At 36.7% G+C, this 27,960-nt stretch overlaps 1 protein-coding gene and 1 long non-coding RNA gene across 3 annotated transcripts in view; one reads left to right on the plus strand and one right to left on the minus strand.

The window, feature by feature from the left end:
- LOC149542367 (putative E3 ubiquitin-protein ligase LIN-1) overlaps nt 1-25,985 on the plus strand; it is a 40,742-nt gene extending 14,757 nt beyond the window's left edge. The window contains exons 2-17 of the mRNA XM_089797332.1: nt 5,353-5,821; nt 6,655-6,951; nt 7,072-7,166; nt 7,269-8,555; nt 8,849-8,993; nt 9,189-9,440; nt 10,605-10,911; nt 11,109-11,233; nt 11,493-11,615; nt 11,819-11,950; nt 12,189-12,311; nt 24,545-24,655; nt 24,906-25,052; nt 25,276-25,398; nt 25,590-25,706; nt 25,827-25,985. Of these exons, the coding sequence (XP_089653458.1) occupies nt 5,353-5,821; nt 6,655-6,951; nt 7,072-7,166; nt 7,269-8,555; nt 8,849-8,993; nt 9,189-9,440; nt 10,605-10,911; nt 11,109-11,233; nt 11,493-11,615; nt 11,819-11,950; nt 12,189-12,311; nt 24,545-24,655; nt 24,906-25,052; nt 25,276-25,398; nt 25,590-25,706; nt 25,827-25,844 (3,871 nt within the window). The 3' untranslated portion in view covers nt 25,845-25,985. The remainder of the gene's footprint in view (nt 1-5,352; nt 5,822-6,654; nt 6,952-7,071; nt 7,167-7,268; nt 8,556-8,848; nt 8,994-9,188; nt 9,441-10,604; nt 10,912-11,108; nt 11,234-11,492; nt 11,616-11,818; nt 11,951-12,188; nt 12,312-24,544; nt 24,656-24,905; nt 25,053-25,275; nt 25,399-25,589; nt 25,707-25,826) is intronic.
- Nucleotides 11,317-27,040, minus strand: LOC149542368 (uncharacterized). Of its 2 annotated transcripts, XR_016355458.1 has the most exons (3): nt 26,812-27,040; nt 12,166-12,346; nt 11,317-11,930 (listed from the first exon to the last, which is right to left on the minus strand). It is a non-coding gene; the product is annotated as an uncharacterized LOC149542368 (long non-coding RNA). The 2 variants fall into 2 exon arrangements; XR_016355459.1 differs by lacking the exon at nt 12,166-12,346.
- Nucleotides 27,041-27,960: the final 920 nt, after the last annotated feature.

The following is a 27,960-nucleotide window of genomic DNA, read 5'->3' on the forward strand; positions in this document are numbered from 1 at the left end:
CTGCAAACGTTTCTCCAAACTTCATATTCTTCAAATGCCCCCCTGACCTCCTTTTATACTACTCCTGTTGGTAAACCAACGGCCGAGATTGATTTACAATCAACGGTTGAGATTAAAACAACTTAACAACCCTAACCAAGTCGGTTTCTAGTTGTTTCCAAAAGTGGTCAATTAATTAACAAATATTTGTTTCTAATCTAACCAATTAGTTAGCAAAACAATTACTTGCTAAATAATAGCAAATGGACAAACAGTTGTCCAAAGCTAACAAAACTAACACTCCCTCTTAGCGAGGAAGTTGTTTTGCAGGACACCTAACTTATCTCTGAAGAAGATAAATTGCCTTCCCCAATGCCTTAGTCAGAATGTTTGCTACCTGCTCCTCTGTGGGTATGTATTGTAGCTGAACAACTCCCCTTTGTACACAATCTCTGATGAAGTGATATCTAATATCTATATGTTTAGACCTATCATGAAACACTGGATTCTTAGACAACTTGATGCAACTCTGATTGTCACAATGTATCACAGTAGTCTCAACCTTCTGACCAAACAAGGCTACTAACAACTTTTGAAGCCATATAGCTTCATATGTCACCATGCTAGTTGCTATGTATTTTGCTTCTGCTGAACTTAGAGCCACAGACTTCTGCTTCCTGCTGAACCAAGATACAACTCCTAATCCCAAGCTAAAACAACACCCTGAAGTGCTCCTTTTGTCTGTTGTACTTTCTGCCCAATTTGCGTTAGTATAGCCTATCAATCTGATACCTTCACCTCGAACATATCTGATCCCATACTCAATTGTACCATGCAAGTAACGTAGCACATGCTTAGCCGCTATCCAATGCATTCTCTTTGGTTCAACCATGAACTGACTAAGAGAGTTAACTGCAAATGCTATATCTGGTCTAGTGTTGACCAAATACATAAGTGAACCAATCAACTGTCTATATAAAGTGGGATCTACATCTTTCTCCTTAGTTGTATCTACCTTCCTCCAATTCGTGATCATGGGTGTAGACATGGCTTTGCAATCCTCCATCCCAAATTTTTTCAAGATTTCAATGCAATATTTCCCTTGACCAACGAAAATCTCCCCATCTGTCTTCCACACTTCCATGCCTAAAAAGTAGTGCATAACTCCTAAATCCTTCATCTTGAACTCTTCTACAAGGTTCCTCTTGCAATCCACTATGAATCCTAGTAAACCTGTAAGAAATAGGTCGTCCACATAAAGAACAAGAATGAGAATCTCACCCCCAACCACCAAGTAGTAGAGGTTAGCATCTGCTTCACTCTTCACAAAGCCCATTTTCTGCAAGTATGTATCAATGCGCTCATACCATGCTCTAGGAGCCTGCTTGAGTCTGTATAATGCTTTTTTCAATCTGCACACGTGGGTCTCTTTGTTGTGTGCTACAAAGCCTTCTGGTTGTTCTATGCATACCTCCTCCTTCAACTCACCATTAAAGAATGTTGTCTTGACATCCATTTGATGGATTTTCCATCCCATCTGTGCTGCAAGTGAGATTACAGCTCGTATAGAAGTATACCTAGCAACTAGAGCAAATGTCTCCTCATAGTCTATTCCCTCCTTCTGAGAGAACCCCTTTGCCACGAACCTTGCCTTGTATTTCTCGATGCTACCGTCTGCACCGTGCTTTATCTTATAGATCCAGCGTGATCCAACTACAGCCCTATCTGTTGGTCTAGGTACTACCTCCAATACATCATTCTGCATTATTGAAGAATATTCCTCAACCATAGCATCTCGCCATACCTGATGTTCTGCAGCTTCCTAATAGCTAGAAGGCTCACTATCTACCAACTGACTAACTAATGCCACATAGTCATTGAACTTGGTCGGTTATCTTTGTTGTCTAGTACTCTTCCTAGGAGCTCCCACAAACTCCTGAGTATCCCTTTGTGTATCTGGAACCACTTGGTTCCTGCCGTCAACCGTAGAGGATGAAATGTCAACCTCTAAGTCTTCTAGATGCATTTCCTGTTGCACCTGTTGCTCCATACTCTGTGAATCTTCACTAACTGAGTCTACACTCGTACTGGTAACTATACTTGAGCTTTGTTGCTCTTGACTTGGTGTTGGAGCTTCTGTTGGCTACTCACTCTGATCATCTGATGGCATCTCTTGAATGCCTTGTCCTCCATGAACTTGACATCCCGTCTAACAATAATTCTTTTAGTCCTCGGAATGAAAATCTTGTATGCCTTTGAGGTCTCACTGTACCCAACAAAGTACCCCCTCTTTGCAGTCTGATCTAACTTTGTACGTGTATCTCCAGGAATATGGCAATATGCCAAACTCCCAAATATCCTAAAGTGGCTAACATCTGGCTTCTTCCCTGTGAAAGCCTCCTCTCGTGTCATCTTCCCTAGCACCTTGTGTGGAACTCTATTCTAGATGTAGACTGTTGTATTACATGCCTCTACCCATAAGTAACGGGCATGTCCTAGTCATGTAGCATAGCTCTTGCTGCCTCCGATATAGAACGGTTCTTCCTCTCAGCAACTCCATTCTGCTGTGGATTGTAAGGAACAGTCCATTCTCTCTTGATTCCTTCTTTGGTACAGAACTCTTGGAAGACATTTCCTTTGTACTCACCTCCATTGTCTGACCAAAAACCTTTATCTTCTTTCCTGTCGAGTTCTCCACAAGAGCCTTGAACTCTTGAAATCGACTGAAAACCTCATCCTTAGTCTTCAAGAAGTATATCCAAGTCTTTCTAGAGAAATCATCAATAAAAGTAACATAGTACTCATATCATCTGAGAGATTTCGTCGACATTGGTCCACAAACATCTAAATGTACTAGATCAAGAACACCCTTAGATCTGGTGTCACTCCTTGGAAAAGATGTTTTCGCAAACTTCCCCAACACACATCCCTTACATACATCGTCATGCTCTGTGCTCACCTCTGGAACACCTGTCACTGTCTCACGAAGCAATCTAAGTGCTCCATGATGAATATGGCCCATCCTCCTATGCCATAGCTCTCCAAGATCTCTAAGATTACTGTTGCTCATAAGTGCCGTAGGAGTATCAAACTGCAATCTATAAAGGCGACCACTCCTAACTCCAATAGTTATGGGTGATTTCCAATCCTTGTGCTTAATCAACACATTTGTCCCTCTAAAGAGTACATTATACCCTCTTATCCTGAAGAACAGATACAGAAATCAAATTCATACCTAAGCCTGGCACATATAACACATCATGGAGTGGAATTATCTTTCCATTCTCCCTCTGAAATTGAACAGTCCCTTTCCCAACAGGGTTGAGTTTGGACAAGTTTCCCATAGAAATCTAGATGTTGGTGTCCTCCTTGTAACTGGAGAAGTACACTCTAACTCCTGTCATATGAAATGATGCCCCACTATACATATACCAAACACACTGTGAGGCTGAGCTAACCATACAAGCTATGAGTGCAAACTCATCTTCCATTCTACTGGAGAGTTCTTTCGCACTTGCTGAAGCTGCCACCTGCTTCTTACCCTTCTTCCTCTCTGGGCAATCACTGACATAGTGGCCAAACTCGTGACATCCAAAGCACTTGACCTTAGAAAGGTCCTTATTTTTCTTTTCACTTTGTGAATTCGATCCTTTGCTAGATCCCTTCTTTGCTTTCCTTTTACCCGCTAGGGCAACGTTCTCTTGTTCCACCTCATTTTTCTGACTCTTGTTGGCCCCATTGACAAGACTTAGTCTAAACTCCTCCTGAGTGAAATCAGTCCATAGTCGATCCCAACTCGGTAAAGTATCTCGTCCACTAACAACTTGAACAAAGACACTCCATTGTTTAGTAAACCCATTTAGGGCTATTCTCACTAGCTCGTCATCACTAGGACTATCTCCAACAGCTGCTAACTCGTCTTTGACAAGTCTGAGCTTGGTAAGGTAACTTGTGACGTCTTCTCCCTAATTCATTCGAGTATTCTTTAGCTTCTCTCTGAGAATCAACTTCCTGTTGGTGGTAGCATTCTGGTATAGATTCAGAATGGCGTCCCACATCTTCTTCGCCATATCTAGCTCTGCGATATGTGGAACAATATGATCCTTGACACCATCAAGAATAATCCTCCTCACTTTGGCATCATCCTTTCTATATGCTGCAAGCTGTGTTGCATCCGTTGATACAGGTACAACATTAGTAGCATAATCTTTGATACCATTCTCTTCCAACAATAAAGAAATTTTGGCCTTCCAGACACCAAAATTTGAGGCACCATCCAATCTATCCTGATCTCTCAAACCAGTTAAAGCCATCTCAAGGGTTTAAAGCAATAATAAATCTAAAGAGATCAAAATTTCTTTCCTAGGGCAAAACTCTTCTAACCTTAACAATGCTCCGATACCATGTGAAAAATTTAACTATTGCAGTCACTGATTATTAATCTCCTATCATAACCGATTATTAAACTACTGAAAATAAATTCCCAGCTAATATCGAAAAATAACACAACTGCAACTTCACTTATAAAATACGGAAAGAAATGCGCAACACAATAAACACAATATTTTCGGACAAATTGTTCCTAGAAAAACCCCTAAGGGAAAACCAGTTCTACAGATGAGAAATTATATTAAACTTCAGCAAATCAAAAGATACAAAATTCCTTGCCTCTTACTAGCAGAATTTCGACAACCTCCTAATTTATCCCGCTGATATTCCCCACTGTTATTCCCACGCTAACACTGCGCCCTTGCTAACATTGCAAACGTTTCTCCAAACTTCATATTCTCCAAATGCCCCCCTGACCTCCTTTTATACTACTCTTGTTGGTGAACCAACGGCCGAGATTGATTTACAATCGACGGTTGAGATTAAAACAACTTAACAACCCTAACCAAGTTGGTTTCTAGTTGTTTCCAAAAGTGGTCAATTAATTAACAAATATTTGTTTCTAATCTAACCAATTAGTTAGCAAAACAATTACTTGCTAAATAATAGCAAATGGACAAACAGCTGTCCAAAGCTAACAAAACTAACAATTAAGTGCCATAATATTGAAGCCTTTTCTATTCCGAAATTAGATAGTTTTTACGGTTCCATGTTAAAGTTCAACCTTGCATAATTTTGTCTGTGCCCTTGTGGAACAACTTTCACATGGAACAGAGTTTTTCATTTTTAATAAAATATTAAGCAGTTTAAATAAAACCTTGATATTCTGAGAGTATAAGATTCTGCTCGAACGATAATTCTTTCTGATCAGTATATGGTATATGCTATAAATAAGCTACACCCAGTCACAATTCTAGGAACATAAGTTACAGGCAGTAGTTAGCGTACATGTAAAGTTTTAACTAAACTGATTTGTGATGCCAGGTCTGAAGCTGTTTTTGATACACCCAACAGAAGCAGAAAGCTTGATTCCAGACCCGAATCTGTTTTTGATACACCCAATGGAAGCAGAAAGGTTGATTCCAGGCATCAATCAGTTTTTGATACACCCGGCGCAAGTACGCAGCTCGATTCTAGGCCAGAATCAGTTTTTGATACACCTAACAGAAGTAGAATGCTTGATTCCAAGCCTCAATCGGTCTTTGATACACCTAATAGAAGTAGAAAGCTTGATGCCAGGCCTGAATCTGTTTTCGATACACCTAAAAGATCTGGAAAGCTTGATAAAACAACTATGGGAATGGATAATGCAGAAACACATGAATCTATCACATCAATGCCTCAAGCACAAGAGACAAATGTGGCTTTGAAGGATCAGGAGCTCGAAATAAGACCTAATGATCACCAGGTGGAAAATGATGCATGCTATATTCAAGAAGGCTCTCTTGGAAAGGTTAGAATTATGTTGGATTCCCTCATTTAGAATGCAATAGAAAATTCTGTCCAATATTATTCAATGCACGTGTGTAAAATCTTGTAAGGGTGAGTTGTATTTATCATTGATTGTAATCCATGACCAACTGTTTCCGCGATTTGTTTCTGTTGCTTCACATGATTTGGCAGAAACGTGTTGATTTTTGGTAATTTCATCAAATATATAAAGTTATAAACATATGCAAGTCATTTAATAATTTCAAAAAAGGAAAGAATCTACTCAATTCATATAGATTCCATTTAGTATAAACTTTAAGTACTTGTGCAATAACTACTCTTCAGTCAATCACAGATACAATAGATACATCATCAAATGAAATTGTAAACCTGATAACTTACAAGCAGCCTTTAGCTGTTTTCTCTCAAACTGCTAAGGCCATTGTAATTTCTAAGGTGAGGGAAATGATTTTAATCAGCAAAAGAAATATTATGTATCATTTTAATTCTTGATTATCTTTGAAGACAACAGTGCACATTTATTCTGTAGAAAACAGAATGAACAATCCATCCCCAAGTTTACACATCTATAGTTCTATTCACGCTATCAAATGAGGACATATAATGATCTGATTTTGACATCAATTAAATATTTTGCAATGTTTACAACAGATATAATTATGTGTTTGAGAACATGGATATAGAAAACTTACATTCCAATAAGGATGGTCATTGACATCATTCACTCCAAGCAAGAAACTATTCTATTAGGTGATGTTGATATTTATGAACCTCTCTCTTTTTCAGTTGAGACAATCACAAATACTTTTTGCCTGTTGTACTTGCTTTTGACAGACAAGAAACCAGGTAAAAGAAGCAGATGCAAGTATATCAAAAAAAAGTATACATCTGGAAGGAAAAGAGCTTAACGAGGAAGAGATGCTAAAGTTATGGGAGCATATGACGAAGTTCACTACGTTTGATGATAAGTGTTCCATTATTTGCAAGCTTTCGGACAGGAAAGGGAATGCAGTGACTTTGAAACAGTTTGCTAAAATTATACACAGTGTGCAACGATCTAATGCAAATTTCTACTCCCCTTTGAGCCCACTATCTTCTTCAGAAATGAATCAACCACCACCTGATTCAGAGGTATTAGTAATGTACATATCACACAGTAATACTGCCATTAAAGAATTGGGCAATTTATATCAACGTACCTCAAGCATTGCCCTCTTGCTCTAATTTATAATGTTGTCTATGCATGGACAGATAGAAACAGAGAATTCTCAAAGTCCCAACCTAGAAGAAGAATGTACCAAAGAAAACAACACTGTATCTGTACATAACAATTCTGTGTCAGACAGGTAGGTTCTATGGGATGCTTTGATCATATGTTCAGAGAATTGTGTGATGTGATTCCATCTCTAGTAATAATACTCATATCTTTCAGTTGTCCTTCACTGCAGTGCAGGACTCAAACCTCAGAACACTGTATATTTTAAACAATCAGGTAATATAAGAATCCCAAAAGATTTTGTCTGTCCTCTTACAGATCAGTTGTTTGAGGATCCAGTAACAATAGAGACTGGGCAAACCTATGAGCGTGCAGCAATCCAGGAGATGTTAGATAATGGCAATATAATATGTCCAATAACTCGGCAGAAGCTGGAAAGTTTGACACTGCCAAAGACAAATTCCTCACTCAAGCAAGCTGTCGATGCTTGGAAAATTTCACATTCAGGAACTTGGACAGGGGATGGTCATGCCTGCACACAATTGGAAGATACAGTTCCACTCCAACATATTCCAGAAAGCTATGCTGATCTAAGCAGCCCTAGAGAGCAATCACCTAAACAATTCTCACACTACCCGAATGCAAACAGCAATTTGGAGAGTTCAAACCAAAAAGGTTTCCTTACCAGACATTTTTCTGAGAATGATAAAGAATCACTTGATTCTATTGCTCCAATTTCATGTGATCTTTTAAGTAATTTAAAGCAGGCTACAGCCATCCTATGCACTTCAAACAACTTGATTGAATGTGAAGAGGCAGCCCTAACAATTGCTCATATTTGGCTAGAATCGAAGAGTAACCCTGTAGTAGAAACCAGCCTCTCAAAGGTTGCCGTCATTGATGAATTGATGGAGTTGCTTTCAACTTCTGAAAATGAAGAGGTGCTACAAAAAGTCGTCTGTATTTTAGCAGAGCTAGCAATTAAAAGTGACATAAATCGAAAGACAATCCTTAGGGCAGACCCAGATTTTGAAATTATTATGCGAATTGTCACAAGCAACATTTTCCCACATGCTATAGTTCTACTGTATCTGTTAAAGCCCCCACCAAAAAAATTAGTTTTTCTTGACTTGATATCACTGCTGCTTGCAATTATCGACAACACTTCTGACCTACAATGCTTAAAATTCAGCCCATGTACACCTCAAGAAGCAGCAATTTTATTGTTGGAACAGCTTCTCTCTGTTTTAGATCATACTAAAAATAGAGAAAATGCAGAGCAAATAATATCTCTAGGAGGAATTCCATTTCTTTTACGCAGATTGGAATCGGGTAATATCAGAGGGAAGATAAGTACTGCATCAATTCTTTGCTGTTGCATGCAAGCAGATGGAAACAGCAGGCATATTTTAATAAGAGACATAAAAAAAGCTTCTTTAGTAGAGCTCTTACACTGCAACCAAGGAATGTCCAGAGCTGTTGTCATTGCCTTTCTCACAGAACTACTTTGTCTTAACAGGTACAAGTTAATGCTATTCCAGCTAAATGCGTTTCCTTATTTTAGCATGAAAACTTGCTCGTGCAATTAATAGAAAATTTATGGAGTAATCTCAGAGCATTCTGTCTGATAAGTGCAGCCACCTTATGTAAAATAAGGTTGCTATAGTTTTGTTTCTAGTACTGGTGTTTGGTGCATGCCCCACATTTTGATCTTGTAGTCATATTCCCCATTTTTTAAAGCTTGCATCCAGTTATGCTAAGTTAAAAATGAGATGTCCATCTAATTCATTTGCTTTCCTCTGCATCTATCAGGAGGACTCTGATTAGCAAGTTCTTGAGTGAATTGCAAAAGGAAGGGCTCCTAAATACTATGCATGTCCTTTTGGTTTACCTTCAAACAGCATCACTTGAGCAACAACCAATGGCTGCAATCTTGCTGTTACAGCTAGAACTTCTGGTATGTCAGTCTTCTTTTGCAGGTTAGAAAGCTTGTCATTTTCTCTATAAACTAGTTAACTTATTTACGTTCTCAAACTGAAATCCATATCATCTTGTAAAAATTGTTTCTCTGGTAACTTGTACAAACAATAAGCATTATCTGTCATATACATTAAATTTATACCTTACTTAACGCAATGTTGATTAAATAAAGGTGCAACCACGGCGATACAGTGTGTATAGAGAAGAGGCACTGGAAGCCATAATAGCTGCACTAAATTGTGAAACAGATAAAAAGGCACAATTGCAAGCATCCAAAGCTCTTTTGATTTTGGGAGGACGCTTCTCATATCTGGGTCAGACCTTACTAGAAGCTTGGCTGCTTAAACAAGCTGGACTTGAAAATGATACTATTGATTCTTTAATAGAAGAAGATGATCCTTTACAAGATGATATGAAGAGATGGGTATGCTCATTGTACATCAATGATACTAAAAATGTTGTTTCAGATGTTATTTATGCTCTATTTTTCTAAGCAATTTAGCTTTATTAAAAAGAAAAAATAGATTGAATGATTTTCTGTAGACTAATTAAAAATGAGCTCAGCATGCATTAGATAACTGTTCTCTTTTGGGTCACGTGACTAGACTACTGCAGCTTTGTTTCAAAATGGTTCTTATACAGATGCTAGAAACATTCATTGAAATACCAGATTTGAATAGGATTAGAAATATTTAAAAAAAAATTGTGCACATGCACTAAGGACAGAAGTCAAGGAGGGGCGTATTTTATTGACAACTTTTGCACTACTATACAGGTAAAATAGGGCTACTATTGTAGAATTAGTTCTCAAAGATCAACGGAGGTGTTAGTAGATCTGATAACAAGAGGTGATGCTTAGAAAGTTATGAATTCAAGTGTTTTGAACATCCGTTTCACTAAAGGACAACTGTAGCTTGGTTTTCAAAATGTTCCTTTATAGATGCTGGAAATACTCTTTGAAAAATGTCAGATTTGAATAGGATTAGAAATAGAAATTAATATTGTGCACATGCACAAAAGACAGAATTCTAGAAGCAGGGGGCATATTTCATTGACAACTTTTCCACCAGCATATTGGCAAATAAGGGCTAGTGTTTAACAGTAGGTCCCAAAGATCAGAGGAGGTGGTGGTCAATCAAATAACAAGGGGTTATCCTTAGAAGGATATGAATACAAGTATTCTGAACACTTTTTAACTAAATAACCCCTCTATTTTAACCTTAGACTCGTGCTTCTGTAGCTTTGGTTCTTTCATCTAATTATTAATTTATTAATCAACTTCAATGTATAGATAGGTAACTTGTAGAGTAGAAAATAATCCTTGGTTGTTGAGTTGCACAACTTCTAAACTTTGGAATTTGAATTTAGTGATTCCATCTTTGCATTTGCTTGATGTGTTTCAGTCTACTTTATCTGTTTACTGGTCTTTCACGGTTTGGTCCAGACTGTTTTCCTAATATTATTATCTATTAAAAATATTGCACTCCAATTGCTAATTAGCTGTATTTGAAATGTCGTAGATAGTTGATTAATGATTATTTTCTACGAATAAATTATTTAATCACTTAATGACTACTTGCAAGTTCAGGATGAAGAGAAGACGGCCACAGATGAATGGGAAAGGAAAATTACTAGTGTTCTATTGACTAAAGGCAAGCCACTATTTGAAGCCTTGGCCAAGTCTTTATCAGGTCGAGTACCTGAATTGGCAAAACCTTGCCTTGTGACTGCCACATGGCTCAACTGTGCACTTGCATCAATGCCTAATACTGGTATGCAACTTGTTGCATGCTCAATTTTACTTCCTCAGCTTGTAGGATGCTTACGGTATGACAGACAAGTTGAAGAGAGGATATTGGCCACCCTTTCACTTCATAGTTACATGCAAAATCCAGGTGAGTGATGGACCACAATGCATAATATGTAATCAAAGTTGGAACGATTATATTTTAATTGCATATGATCAGCATATACATTTAAGATTGAAGTTTTATCTCATTTTTCTCCATAATATGAAAGCAGTGTACAGTTCTATATGTGGAAGCATGGTACTTATACAGACCTTGTTTGATAACCCAAAAATTCTATACAGAATGCCTTCAATTGATTTCAACTTTTGCACAAGAAATAATCGGTCCTCTACGAAGACTCAAATGGCTTACATGGACAGCAAAAGAGCTTCTTGATGTCATTGCAAATGATTCTATTCTGAAATCAGTACGTTGATGCCACAAGAAAAGGAATGTAATATAAATTGACCTATCACACACTAGGAGCTAAAATACAAAGATAACATGAAATGCTTGAAAGAACTACAGTTAAATTCCTTAATAGATTCAAACTTCTTTTGAGTGAATTGTAAATAGTATTAAATATAGTATATATGTTTTCTTGACTAGGAGTCATTCAGGTTACACATAGAAAAGAATGATAGTTTTTGAATCTTACAGAAAACTGTTGAATGGAAATATATCAGAATGCAGAAATTTTTGTACATGGTGAAGTAGCACAAATGGATGCTTCTGCTAATGGAAGAACTGAAGCGCTAACATATGGAAAAAGAAAATTATATAGTGGACATTCAGATGGCACAATCAAGGTTGTTTAGCACCCTTGTCATCACTTAGACCTCTCCTAAAGTACTACCTTAACATTTCTTGAGATTCACACAAATAGTACAATTAATATTTCTTTGTGCTTACAGAAAATCATTCAGCAAGATTGCATGTATCACAAACATCACTTTTCAGTGTGTCATGTGCCCTGATGTTTCACTGTTTCTGCAATTTTTTTCTTTTAAAGGTTTGGGATGTCAGGAACCAGCAACCAAAGTTGATTACTGAGGTCAGGAAGAACAAAAATGCAGTTATGTGTCTGGCTATCTCAGAATCATCAGAGAAACTTTTCAGTGCATCTGCAGACAAATCAATCATGGTAAGAAGCATTTTTCCCAAGAAACGTGGAAAGAATTATAGATGGCAATAATTATTACAAAAAATAGGTTACTGAGAACGAGCTTACAGCAGGTTATACTAGGGTGATTATCCAAACAATGGGCTCTCATTTCCTAAAGTTTAAAATCTTCATTTCATATAAATGATGGAAAGAATTCATTTTTTGGAAAGTACTGTAACTTCATCGGCACTCACCATCTATCTTTGTTAATGGACAGGTTTGGAAATTGGGTTCTGAAGACATTGTTTGTATGCAAGTAGTGCAAACAAACGAAGTAGTGCAAAGAATATCTGTAAATGCTCTTTTGACATTCATAATTTCAGAAGGGTATGGCATAAAGGTCAGTAAGACTGAAATTAGAAAGCTTTGCATGACCTGCACAAAAAATTTCCTTTTGAGTACTGATGAGTAAATACTTAAATCATACCATTGACACGTATATTGGCACAAGAGAATTTTCTGTGAAAGCCAAAAAATCTGGTTGGTAGCAACTAAGCACAGTCTCAACTTCTTGATCATGATATCAAACTATGTAGATAACAGCAGAATATGCTAAAAATCAACAAATGAAGTGATCAAATACAGAAAGTTATTAACCCTAGATGCTCCAATAAATTTAAAAGTTAAATTTTGTTCCATCTCATCAACCTAGGACTTTCTTACACATACAGAAGTGATTAGCAGGTCTCAAGATTTTCAACACTGATTGTGTCCTTTCAAAAACAAAGTTGTGCAATATAAACACTCTTTTCTTAGCATGCCATGAATTCTTAGATTTTAATTGGTTCCACATTTTATTTTTCTTCATATTCGACATGCATTACATTCATAAGGGTAGAGGTCTAGTATCATGTGGTAAGGAATAGGATCCACTAGTCTATACTAGGAATCAAGCACATCAACTCGCATTGAAGGATAATTAAAGAGGCCCAAATTTAATCCCATTGCAAAGAGTTGGGGGCTATTGGTGGGAATTATCTTTCTTTTGTGTTGATTTGATTGATTGAATTGATTAGAATAGAGAACAAAGGTAAATGATGTAAAATTGACTATAATCAGCATAAACAGTAAGCTGTATATCAAATATGCCAACTTTGAATACAGGTATGGAAAGAGGAATCATAGAGGAGCCTGTCACAGAAATTGGGCCTAAAAGTGCTAGACAGTGTCAGTAGGTGGCAGTCAAAGTGATGTCTGAAGCTGATATTCTAAACAGATTCAAACTCAAGATGCTGCTCTAATCCTTCCCTTAACGTTTGAGAGAGAATTTACCAAACTATTTCAGTAACCATGGACTATGTCAATAATTAAGACTTTAACAGGATCTAAATTTCCTTGTCTCAGTTTGCTCATCTTGGATCTGCAACCTTCCCCTCCTAGATTTGAAAGCCTGGACATAATAAGAAGAAAAATGGTGCCTGTGTTGTATATAGGCTTGCCTTAGTCAAGCCTCGGGAGCATTCAACCTTCCCTACAACAATGATGACTAGGAATAAAGCTTAATCTGAAGCATAATGCTGAGTATCACAAGATTATACCTCAAACTTGATATGTTGATGACTGCTATGCTCTTTGAATAACACCCTCAAGTGCTGATGCAACAACATGACACCTCAAAATAAGATCAATTATAAAAGCTCCCTGGCATGAAGCTTATTGCAACTTGTTGCTCTTTATTGCTTGAATCTTAAGAATTTTGTACACAATGCTTGCTCTAAGAAGTGAATGAGATGCTTGAGGATAAAAATGAATAAGGAAAGGATGCTCTTATAGAGGGTTCCCAAGTCCCAAGGTATTTCATAAATTAGGCTGACCTCCAACGGTCACATAAAAATATTGAGATGAAATAACAGCTGGCGGGAACGAACATACCAACATATTCAAATATGGGCCTATTTTGGGGGAACAATGATGCCATTGAGACTATGGCACCTAATGCCCTAGTCCACCCAAAATGGGCTGCGACTGACAAATGATGCATGCTTATTTCTGGACAGAAGATTTAATCTCCACACTAGCATATGATAACAGTTTGACAATGAAGGGGCAAGAAATAGTCTTTGAAAGAGCAAAGAGGGGGCACAATAAGGAAAGGACACAAAAGTGTGTGAAATTGTAAGGGGTTACATTGTATAACACTATAAGTATGCGTCTAGTGATTTGTGAGAGAGTTTTCTCAAGTACAATTCTTATATAGCTCATAACTTGCACAGAGTGAGCATATGATAATATGCATAGAGCCAGTAGCAAATGCATAAAGTCTCTATGTCTAAAAGATAGGTGTAAAACAAGGAAAGAATGATTCAAGGCCTTGAATGTGTGCTGTAGTATATCCAAATAAATGCTACTTTGGTAATGAAAAGGGCATTTAGTATATCATATTAATGTTAAGTAACCACAGCATAGTCCTGCCACTTAAAATATTGTCAACTCACCAAGAACACCCTAGGCTTGTACAGCTTAAAATAATGTGTGAAAATTGATCCATAGGTAGGGTTCATGACCATATTCATAAGGAATAAAATGAATGACATAAACAAGTATACATGGGGGCAAGTTCCAGGGCTTTTTGGTCATCCCTATACCTCTCAAGTTTAAAAGACAGGGGAACATACCATTCCCAATATTCTCTTACTGTCTGGAAATATCCCAGAAACAACACAGCCATCGAGGCATGTTCAAGAAAGCCAGTCATCCTTGGAAAGCAATCAATGTTTACTAAAACATAAAACAGACTAATGTCCTTAAATGAGTTTTTGATCAATTTGACAATACTATATACTATATAGTATACTAGTATGCTATGTACCACAATTTAACCACTATATGAAGTAATGGAAAATTGTTGACTGCCTTTATTTAGATACATATCCATATGCCACCTAGCTTAATTTGCTGTTCCTGTTGTTGCCATCATACTCCTAATAATGGCTGTGAATGTGATGTCATCATGGCTAAAAGTTGAGTTTTATTGTGTAGCAGATAAAGGTCCATAAACCAATTTACAATGTTTCACTCTGCATGGTATACCAGAGTTCTCTGGTTCATTCATGTACAGCTGGTTCATTAATATGACTTTATAAAGATCTGAAGCAAACTCTACTGCTTTGCTACTCTTCATTACCGGTGGAGTACATTATGGAGGATTTTAGGCCAATGATATTGCATTACCAAAGTAGGTAATTCATGGTTATCAGTTGCTTCAGGATTAAAAAACTTTATTTCAATAAAAATTAGAAGTGACTCAAAGCGAAAGGTATGGTTGCCAACTTAAAAAATGCCTAATCAAGAAAAGTATCCTAAACTAGGAGTACAAGACAAGAGAGTGCATTTTCCCCCAGAACCCCGCATTTTGAAACGAGGACATCTCGGGGAGTTAGGGACTGAAGTTAGGCATCCCCTTGCCATCCCACAACCACCCCTGGGACAGCTAGAAATGGCCAGTCTTTGGGACAACTTAGAGATGCCCACAAGTCGCCTAAGTGTCTAGGGGAGTTCTAGAACTCCTGAGTCCTGTCCCTAAATTGAAAGAATCCAAACTCAAGAAACACATAAAGTAGAGAGAAAAACTATACTGTCAAACAAATTTATCCAATTCAGAATCTTATGACATTCATGGAAGCATTTCCAGATTTATAAACAAAACAATACCACAATCTATTTCAAATGTTCACCAACATAGATACATATTCTTTATATATTTATACTGTGACTGGTAAATATAAACTTATACAAGATATCTGAGTTTTGTGGAAAGTGAGAGCCCCCATTACAACCAGTCTTCAATCAATACCAATTTTTACTTGCTTTCAGGTGTTGTAGACACAGTGCCAAGGAAGGTATTTGTGTATGGCTTCCCTTCAGCTGGCAAATGTAGACGATTTGTATTTGGAGAAAATTTCCTTCGATGGGAGATGAGTATTGAGCTGCTATTAGTTCTGATTGTGTCACCTGAAAATGGTGCAAATATCTCTAGTTCCTTATGTAAACCGCCACTTCCTCCTTGTGCGCTCACCACTCCTTATTGCTTCTCCTGTAATCACTATGAGACCTCTACGATTCCTTATCTGTGATTTTGTGGCTGAAATAATAATTCTCAGAAATAGAGATATGCAAATTCCAAAGCTCGGAAAAATCAACGTCAACAATGGGGTTAGCATCCCACCTTGTTTGAGGCCTACGATGATCGTCTCAGTCTCAATTGTGCACATAGGTAAATTTGTAGGTCCCAAAATAAACCACCAATCACCTATAAATAGGTACTCAACAAGGCTGGCTAGATCAGACCAAGAAACAAAGAAATTTAAAAATAAAATAGCTTTTAAACTTGCTAAGTTGGCTGAGGCTGACTCTCCCAAAAAAAGTTTATTTATTAATTAATCTGTTTGTATAAAAAAAGTAGACACTAGCAAAAATTAAATGGGTGGTATGGAGCACCATGTGGGCCCCGTGGCTTCTTTCTAATTCAAGATGATTGCAGTCCTCCTGTCCTATAATTGCTTGACCTCAAGCATTGCAGACTTGGGTGTTCAAAAATCTATATCCCTTCCCAAGTAGCATCTTCTATTGGAAATACTTTCCATTTCACTAAATATTTGGGAATTATCTTATTTTTCAGTTTCTTCTCTTACTACTAGCACTTGTTTGGGTTCTAATATCAACTTGCTCTCATAATCTAACTGTGGCAACTCCACAAAAGGCATAATCTTCTGTCCAAGTTCCTTTTTAAGGAAAGAAACATGAAAGGTGTGGTGAGTTTTGTTGTAGGGTGGTAATTCTAGCTCATACACAACCTGCCCGACCTTCCTTATCATCAGATAAGGGCCACAAAAATGTGGTTTCAACTTTTCTACATTCTCCTTAATGGATGACTATCTATATGATTGCAACCTCAGAAATACCAAATCACCCTCCTCAAAAGACATTTGTATTCGATGTCATATTTTTGTTGACCCTGAGCATGCTGCAAGTTCTCTTTAAGAGATACCAACATATCCTTACTCTATTGGACCATATCTTTTGCACTAGGAACTGTACTTTTAGTGAAGATTAAATCCACAAAAGAAGTAACATCATGACTCATAACCATAGAGTTCCTTGAAAGGAGACATTACAATGGATATGTGGTGAGTGGTGTTATAACAATACAACCCCAAATGTAGCCATTTAATCCATGTTGTTTATCATCATGTAACATAATTCCTCAAATAACCCTCAGACCACTTATTCACTATTTTCGTTTGTCCATCTATTTGTGGATGGTAGCTTGTGCTGGGTGTTAATTCTATGCCAAGTTCTTTACCAAAAAAAAATATGAAATTTGTTGTCTCTATCACTCACAATTGTCTTTGGTAAGCCATGAAGTTTTAAAATGTCTCTTTGAAGAATAAACCCGCTGCCTATGGTGCTTTGAACTTTGAAGATGTAGCATAAAAGTGAGCATATTTTGTAAGCATATCTACCACAACATATAGACAATCTTTACCTTGCACTTTACACAAGCCCGAATGAAATCCATTGATATACTTTCCCATTTCTGATTTGGGATGGGTAAAGGTTGTAGAAAACCCACTGGAAAAACATGCTCCACTTTGTTTTGTTGACACTCTTTGCATTCCCTTACATACTGAATTACATGCTTCTTTAGCCCTTTCCAGGGGAAATGCTCTCTTACTTGTTTGTGTGTTTTGTAGAAACCTGGATGGTCTACTAGTGGATTGTCATGGCAAGCATTCAAGATCCTTTTCTTCATCTTGGAATCAGCTATGAGATAGACTCGTCCTTTGTATAAAATCAACTCGTCAACCACCTTAAACCTCTCATCCTGCACCTTGCCTTCCACAATATCGTTAGCAAACTGGTTTTTAACATAATGATTAATGATTTCCATTCAACAAAACATATCTGAAATAGAGTGTAATTGAGGTTTTTGAGACAATGCATCCACCATCACATTGTTGTTTCCATTACCAAGCTCAATCACAAAATCATTGGCTTGGATTTTACTTACCCGTTTTTGTTTTCAGATATTCAATTTCATTTGACTAAGGAAGTATTTCAGACTATTATGAACAATCTTAACCGAAAATTTGTTGTATACCAAATATTGGCTAAACTTGATCAAAGTGTGTAGTATAGCTAGCATCTCTTTATTATAATAGAGAGTTTACGCTTAGCCTCTTTGAGCTTCCTACATCCATATGCTATAAGGTGTTTATTTTAAATAAAAGCAACTAATATTACTTTGTTGGAGGCATTACATTCTAAAACAAAAGGATGTGAAAAGTCTGGAATTGCCAAAATAGGGGTTGAACTTACTATCTCCTTCAGCTTATCAAAGGCTTGTTGAGCTAATGGAGTCCCTGCAAATGCTCCGTTCTTGGTCAGGTTGGCCAAGGGGGTAGCTAGCTATGAAAACCAAATTACAAACCTCTTATAATAGTTACATAATCCTATAAACCCTCTCAGCTGTGTTAAGTTGTTGGGCCTAGGCCAATCTTGGATGGCTTTAATCTTCTCTCCATCAACACTTACACTTTTCTCACCAATTTTAAAACTCAGATACAAGATTTCTTGCAACCCAAATTCATGCCTAGATGCTTTGGCACAAAAGTATTGCTTCTCTAAGATACCCAACGCTTTGTCCAAATATTTTAAAATGGTCTTCCCATGTCTTGCTATAAACTATGATATATCAAATAAAATTAAAGCAACTTCCTAAATTGTAAGATGAAGACCTGATTCATAAATGAATGGAAAGTTGTTGGTGCATTTGTTAAACCAAAGGGCATTACCAAAAAATCATAGTGCCCATAGTGGCACCACAAAGCTGTCTTATGTACATATTCATCCCTGACTTTGATTTGATGGTATTCTTAACAAATCAATCTTAGAGAAGTACCTTGCCCTATGGAAGTCATGAATTAGTTTGTCAATTTGTGGAATTGGATAGTGGTTCTTGATAGTTCTCTTGTTGAGAGCCCAATAATCTATACACATCCTCATAGATCCATCTCTTCTTGACCAGCACTACTAAAGATACAAAAGAGCTAGAACTAGGTCTGATATGCCCCATTTCCAACAATTCTTTTATTGCCCCTCCTTCAAGCTCACTGATATGTTTGAAACCTCTGTTAGAGGGCAATCCCAGTGGTATATCCTTGATTAGCCCACTATATTTATCTAAAATAAATTGAATCTACATGTCAACAATATCTTCTTTCTTAGCAGCATTTTTGCTAGTGATTACACATTCAGTTACCCATGCTACCTGCCCTTTACGAAAAAAACTATCGTAATCGTCCCTTTGTTGTTCAATCCATGTAATACTATCTTTTTCCCATTATGTACCAAGGAGATTTCCTTCTTTTAGTGGTTGGTTTCATATTTATCAATTTTATGCAGCCATTGGCACCCCAAAAACTATTTCCATGTCCATGTCCATACCAGGGATAGTCAAAAGTTTAGCCCTGGATGTCTTCATTGAGATCTATCCCTTGGAATTATTGTTTTCACGATTATTAGCAAACCATTCTTTGTTCATAGCAGTGCTTCAGGTCCTATTTGTTTCTAATTTATCACCACCATGATTCTAGTGTAACCCTCTCAATTCTTGGACCACTTCTTTTAATGTTTCAAACATGCTAAGGTGAAACTCCTCTGACCTCTTAAAGAATATCCTTGCTGCATGATCAACTGTGTCACTCATGGTGCCCTTTTTCCTTTCCTTGTACAAGTACCTTTGCTCTCTTTCACTCGTCAACAATACCCATTGGCTAGCAGAAATGTAGCTCTAATACCACTGAAAGAATCCAAACTGAAGAAACACATAAAGTAGAGAGATGAACTATAATGTCAGACAAATTTATACAGTTCAGATCTTATAACATCCATGGAATCACTTCTAGATTTATAAATAAAACAAAATCACAATCAATTTCAAATGTTCACCAGCATACATATTTGTTCGCTATTTTGTTTATACTGACTGGTAAATATAATCTTAGTGGAATGTGACATCCCCTGTTACAACTAGTCTTCAATAAATATCATTTTTGTTGCTTGCTTGCAGGTGTCATAGACACACTGCCAAGCAAGGTATTTGTGTATTGCTTCCCTTCAGATGGCAAATGTAGACGATTTGTATCTATAGATAATTTCCTTCAGTGGGAGATGAGTCTTCAGCTGCAATTGATTCTGATTGTGTCAACTGGTAATGATGCAAATCTCTCTAGTTCCGTCTGCAAACCACCACTTCCTCCTTGTGCACTTATCACTCCATATTGTTGCTCCTGCAATCATTGTGAGTCCTCTGTGATTACTTTTTTGTGATTTTGCAGCTGAAATAACAGTACTTAGAGTTCAAGATATGCAATTTCCCTAGCTTGGCAAAATGAATGTCATTGATGGGGTTAGCACCCCACCTTGTTTGAGGCCTGAGATGATTGTCCAAGTCTCAATCGTGCACACAGGCAGATCCCTTTTGACGAAACATCACAAAATAAACCACCAATCACCTATAAATAGGTGCTCGGCAAGGCTAGCTAGGTTGGCCTAGGAAACATAGAAACTTTCAAATAAAATAGCTTTTAAACTTGCTAAGTCGGCTAAGGCCGACTCACCAAAATAAAGTTTATTTATTTTAAAAAGTAGACACTAGCAAAAATTTTATGGTGCACCATGCAGACCCCATGGCCTCTTTCTAATTTGGGATCATCACATAAATGTCTCCAAAGTGTTGTTTTCTTTTTTTAATTTACATTATATATATATATAGCAAGAACAACCAGATATATACATATAGTTTTGGCTGATTCAAGGACATTTTCAGATCATTTTCAACCCTAATATGGGCAATTTATGAAGGTTTGTAGCCGCTTTTGCATACATTACAGCTGATTGTGCTGGCTGCCCTAAATAAAAATCAGACCCAGGGTTTCTATGTTGGGGTTTCCATGTTTGCTATTCATGTGGGGCTACTATCATATTTATACAACAATTTATTATCCAATTTCATTTTCATATATGGTTAATTTCAATGTATGAGGGTTTCATATAATCTGCAGTGGATGACAGTAACAATCCATAGAATATCAGTCATATTCAGCAGTCATATATTGACATATAATTCATATCTTAGTATTTAGTATTTGCAATTTTGCTACTTTACTAATTTGCCAAAGTTTCATTTGACATGAAATTCTAATACATATTTTCATTACTAGTTTTCCTACTATTATATCAGCGCCACCCCCTGCCACCCCCCTCCATCACCCTTTGCTGTCCCCGAACTTAGGCCCTTTGACCCCCTACCCCAAAACCTATCCCTCCATCCCCATGTCCCCTGTCCCAAACAGCTGGTGGAACAGTAACACAATAAATTATTTATCATATTTTTTACATTTGTCATTTTTTAAGTTGCAGTATATCAGACTTTTGTTGCATATGCATATTGACAATAAAAAAATGAAATTGTGTTAATTTGTATGTTGATTCGTGTGAATCCTGGACTCAAATCTAATTTTATGTAATATTCTTATATAAATCAATATTTTGAATGGCTTATTATATGGATAGCAGATCGATAGCATATATTTCTTTCTTTTAGAATTGTTCTCCTCTGCCCTCCCAAAAGAAGGCCTCATGTACCCTGTCATTCCCAATATGTATTCCAAGAACATGGTATCATTCTTCACTCGCTAAGGGTTACTGTACTTCATCTCTTAAATTAACCACAAACCTAAATTCTTTAAGCTTAAAATCAACAATTGCTAGTAAACCATGCAATAATTAAATGCCATAAAATCAAACTTAGCATTGTAATCATGATTAAGTTCAGCTCTAAAAAATAAACCATTTCAATATTTGTTCAAAATTACAAAGCCTATAAATAAATAATTGATCAACAACATTGCACACTGGTCACAGATGCATAATAATATTTAGATATGAAGTCATGTGCAAAACATACAACAATCTTGGAAAGAAAATCATTTGAGAAAAGGAAAAAAGTAAAACCAGAAGTTTGCACATTTTTTGTCAAAACTTTTGCCAATTCTTCAACAAACCCTATTCGGATTTAACCAGGACAGAAATAACAATTACATGCAAATATAAACAATATCAAAAAAATAATAGATCACACAGAAAAAACACGACACCAAGATTTAACATGGTTCACCCAATCCCTGGGCTACATCCACCAAACAACAAGTCCAATATTATTACGATCCAGTGTTTACAACCTGATTACAATCCATAATCCTTTACAGCTCAATACTGCCGCAAGAACCAATTTTCGCATCACACCTTATGAAACAATCCCTAACCCTAAGCCCTTTTAAACAAGTATTTTTTCCGCTTTAGGGTTAAAATTAGTTACAACATGTCGGCCATAAATTGGCAAATATAAACAATAGCCAATTGGTGAATAGTAGCCAACCATTGGCAAATAGTATGTACAGTTTTTCCCTGATCAGTCACTACAAACTAACAATCTCCCACTTGGGGATTGATCAGAGTCCACACTAAACAACAATCTCCCACTTGTAAACTGATCTTGTAGCAATACCGTGACCACATGGGACTCCCACTAGATCAAACAGCTTTGGACTTTGCTGTTCTTTTATTCATGTTCAGTCTAGAAGACCAACCAAAGTTGAAGAGGAATTTAGCTTTTCCCTTGTCACTACCTTTGTAAACATATCTACTGGATTGGCATCTGTATGTATCTTATCCAACGCAAGATGAATGACACTTTAACTATCTGTAAACAAATAATTATTGCTCTAAGGGTGTCCTAATTCTTCCAAGAAGAACTGAAGCCATATCATCTCACTGGCTGCCTCTATAGCAACAACATACTTTGCCTCTGTAGTTAGATAAAGCATTAACCTTCTATAACCTAGAAACCCATCTCACGGCTCCCCCACCAACCATAAATACATAACCTGTAGTACTCTGCCTAGTATCAATACCCTTTACCAAATCAGAGTCAACATATCCCTATAAATCAGTAGTAGAGCCCCCAAAGTGTAACACTTATTAGATGTTCCTCTCAAATATCTAAGAATCCATTTGACTACATTCCAATGCTCAATTCTTTGATGACTCATATACCTACTAACGACTCCCATTGCATGTATAATATTTGGCCTTGTACATACCATAACACACATCAAGCTTCCTACAGCTGAAGCATAGGGTACCTTGGACATTTTATCCTCCTCCTCTTGTGTCTTGGGACACATCTCCTTAGTTAACTTCAAATGACCAGGTAAAGGTGTGCTGATAGCTTTAGTATTCTCCATAGAGAAACGTTGCAACACCTTCTCAACATAATCAGTCTGAGATAGCATCAATTTCTTGTTCTTCCTCTCTCTGCAAATCTTCATACCAAGGATTTGTTTTGCTGCCCCCAAATCCTTCATAGCAAATGCATGTGCTAACTAACATTTTAGCCCCTTAATATGATCCATGTTAGATCCAGCTACAAGCATATCATCAACATATAAATATAAAATAATGTAGCTATCATCATTCAACCTCTTAAAGTAAACACAATGATCTGAATGACACCTATTGTATCCATGCTCATGCATAAACCTGTCAAATTTTAGATACCATTGTCGAAGTGCTTGCTTCAAGCCATATAAACTTTTCTTCAATCTACACACTAAGTTCTCCTTACCTTTGACCTCAAATCCCTGTGGCTGAGCCATATATATCTCTTCATCCAAATCACCATGAAAGAAGGCTGTTTTAACATCAAGCTGCTCCAAATGCAAATCTTTAGTAGCCACAATGTTTAAAACAGTGCGAATAGAAGTCATTTTAACAACAAGAGAAAATAAATCATCAAAATCAATATCTTTTTTCTGTGCAAATCCTTTTACAACTTGGCTTTAAATCTTTTCTTACCTCCATCCTCTTCTTTCAACCTGTAAACCCATTTATTTTGTAAAGCCCTTTTACTTGCAGGCAACTTGCATAAATCCCATGTCTTATTTTTCAACAAGGAGTCCATTTCGTCTTTCATTGTAGACACTCACTGAATTTTAGTATCCACCTGCACAATTACATCATAACATTCAGGTTCACCAGCATCAGTATGTAAAATAGAATACAAAAAAGGAGAAAATCTTTCTGGAGGTCCAATTAGCCTTGTTGACCATATATTGGTGAATATTAGCCACTGGCGAATAGTAGCCCAAAAATTTTACCCCAAAGAATTTATGAAGTATGTACAGTACTTTGCTAATCAGTCACCACAAACTAACAAAACCTTTGCCCAACGAGCAAGTCTTTTTCTTCCATGCAAGACGGATCTAGTCCAATCCATCTGTGAATTGAGAAGGGAAAACCATACTAAGTTTCTTGGACACTTCAAGAAGGAAAACTCAACATGCATGTAAACCTTATCTTGTGTCAGTTTCCTAGTGTAATCATTGAAAGAATGTAAGAAACATGATATACAGTTATAACTTATAAACAATTGAAATATCACACGTTCCATGTTGTGATAATAGGATTACTGTTATTTATAATCAACTTAAATATTGTTCATACTGACAGGCAGTGGACAACTCTGGATTGGAAAAGATGTTACAAGGAAACAAACATGTTCATGGTGTTGCAGTTGCTGAGAATAAAGTCTACTGTGGCTGTTCAGATTGGAGCATACAGGTAGAAAGTTGGCTATTTATCAAATAATAATGAATCATTCAATTATTAATACTAATAGTAATCTATTTACACACACTCCGTATCTTGACAGTGAACCCCAATGATGGTAATCTAAAAGTCATGCATGTGCCAGGGCAGACACAAAATTTCAAATCAATCAGTCAAAACAAATCTGATGTCTATATTATAAATTTCAAATCTGAATTACAAACTAGAAAATGCCTGAAGTTGACAAAATGATTGTGTGCAGGAGGTGGACCTACGAACTGGAGAAGTAATGAGCTTACAGCCAGGGCAGGGTATTTTACAAGGAAGACGATCAACAAGTTGTGAGTTACAAGTGTTCAAAGATTGCTTATATATTTCTGGTAACTCTGTTGAAGGTGTATCTACAGAAGTAAGTATGTGTAACTTACCAAAATTGCATTTAAGTTGAAGAAATTATATCTACTTGTTTTTTATCAGCACGAGGACTCAACTCCACTCATAAGCATTTGGAGGATAAGATCCTTTATGGCCCAATTAGAATAAATCTTCCTTATCCATTGCCATTTTTATCAGCATTACCTTTATATTATAGGGACTGATTTTATATTGATAAGTACACACATGCATTGAAGGTATGGAATTTGAAAAACAAGAACCTTGCTGCCAAAATATCCACAATTACAGATGTTATAGCAATGGCAGTGAATGAGGATTTCATTTACCTTGGATGTAATGCATCTACTGGGCTGATTGAGGTAAGTGTGAGTCAATATTATGTTAACTTCAATTACTTTCATAATCTAAAAACAAAAGAAATCCAGGTTCATTTTCACTATATATATGGCTTTAGAAGTATTAATTTTATGCATAATCAAAACTTCATGGACAGTGCAATATTGGTAGCATAGTTTTTTGACATTGAAGTTGTTGACGCATATTATTGAAGGTATGGCTGAGGGAGAAGTTGCAGAAAGTAGCAGTGATATATACAGAAAGCAGGCTTTCCGCATTAACATTTGGAGAAGATGTTCTTTACAGTGCTTCTGAAGACGGGAAAATCAGGGTAAAAGAACTGCCAAAACAGACTCTGTTAACAATGATCTTAGTGGCTATAGTCCCTGTTTAGAAATGTTCAGTTTGTTATAATGCTCATTGCTTATTGATCTTTTATCTAATGTGTCAGGCTTGGGCTCCTATTTAGAACACAACATGAAGATCTTGTACTGATGACCCAAGAGAGAAGGTGGAAAATAAAAGGGAAGAAGTAGGATGTATATAAATGGCTTGTTAAAGCTAATGATTAATATTTTGTGAATAAAATTTTGTCTGTATTGCGCGTCGAGCTTGAATGTCTGAAGGGCATTTCTTATTTATCTCCATTGCTCGTTTTACAGAGTAATAGCAAGAGGCTCGAGCCAACATATTTTTTTGTAAATGACTGAGGTGGGTTCTTAGCCCGATTGAGGTTATTGGCGTATCACATGCAGTTCTCTTCATAAGTTATCAGAAGATCCTACGAGAACCTAAAAATATAAAATTTCAAATTACTAAAGAAAGAAGTACAGCAGTGATCATTTACACATTTAATTGTTAAAACTTAACAGTGAAATATATTTAGTAGGATAAACAACATTCAGCTAAAGTGTAGAACTGCACCAAGTCAAAATGGATAGCCAATGCTAATTTTTTGCATCAAGCAAAGAATGACAGGCATGTTGTTTTTATCACATGATGCATTCTACTTCTCTTCTGGCTGGTGAAGCGCTTCTGACTCTTCCTGGGGTTGAGTTGTGGTCATTCCTTCTAATCAATGTCATTTACAACACTCTGGCATCGAGGTTATCATCATCGTTTCATAGACATTCCTACCCAGTCGCACTCGTCAACGCAATGCAAAACAAATTCTTGGTATGAATTTAACTGTAAAACAGCTAAAAGGGACTTCAAATTGAAACAACGCAGAGAGGACAGGGTGAGAATACGAGAATTCAGGCAGGTATACAAAATGATGTTTTATAATAATGGAAATACGACAGTTCTTAAATTTAATAAAGAAAAAGTAACAGCAATCTTAGAAACACACATTGCCTAGAAGAGGAGTGAAAATTTATACTGGCAACAAAAACATCTGGTATCATATTTATATCCTTTGATTTTGAATCCTTTACCATGCAAAAAAAAATCGGAATCGTGTCTACAGGTAATTATAGAAGTAGACGCCGAGCCTTGCATTTTGTTTGCCTCTTCAGGAGGTTTTATACGGTGTATACCTCTGTCAAACTGGAGAGACGATGTCTAAAACAAGAAACGCCGAGCGCCGAGTCTTGAGGGAATAGGAAGCTCTTTGTTGGTTTGGATAGGAGGAACGAAAATTGGTAAATGGGTAAAGACGAAAGGTGGGGGAGGAACCTAAAAAGATAGGTCATGAAGAAGAGGGGTGTTACATTTGTTAGTCCTGCCTAATGTTTTCAGTGGGGTGTCGCAATTAATTTTTATAACCGTAACAACTGAGTTTGTAAAGTTAAAAGGTTACTTTATTTTTAAAATATTTTTCAATTACTAATTACTATTTTTGATCGGTTCATAAGAATTTTGCTAGGGGTAAAATCAATTTTTGAACACAAAATTAGAAAATAAAATGTCTAGAATGTTCGTACTAGTTCTATCGGAAATTTTGACGTCAACATCACCTGCAATTGACAATGCCCACGTCAGTGCCATAGTAGACTACTTCTGCATCATGTTGGAATCTTTAGAAGTCAGACTGCCTAATAAGGGTTTGGCCATGGCCACGTGTGTAATGGAGTATAGGGTTTTGAATGGCGCAAGGCAAAGCGTGTGGTCGATGTGACGCAACAAGTGGCAACATTTACATTAGTGATAGTGCAATTCCAAAGCCACAGTGGTGATTGAACTACCTGGTGGTGGGGGTTTTATCTACTATTAACTTTGTTGTGGTTTGTTTTAGAAATTTACAACGAAGGTTGCATCCTCACAAAGAATAGTTGATGTGCATTAATAGAAAGTTGGGTCCCTGAAATCATTTTGAAGCAAATGACAAGCATTATCAAAAACAAGTTTGAAAATAGACAAAGACAGAAGAAATTACATTTGATTAAAGCTCAGATCTGGCATGCACTCACACTAAACCCCACTGATGGTATTCAGCTTAAAATAGTAAGAAATGGTAGGAAAATGCCAACATTCACGCCTAATTTTGAAACTCCTTCAGATGAAAACCTTGTAATCTTTATGGCCTACTACTATCTCCCGCTTCTCACAATGCTTCAACAAAGGAAAAATTAATTAATGCAATA

This window comes from Cupressus sempervirens, chromosome 8 (genome assembly GCF_028749045.1).
Source record: "Cupressus sempervirens isolate cs-2001-9-10 chromosome 8, ASM2874904v1, whole genome shotgun sequence".
NCBI classification, from domain to species: Eukaryota; Viridiplantae; Streptophyta; class Pinopsida; order Cupressales; family Cupressaceae; genus Cupressus; species Cupressus sempervirens.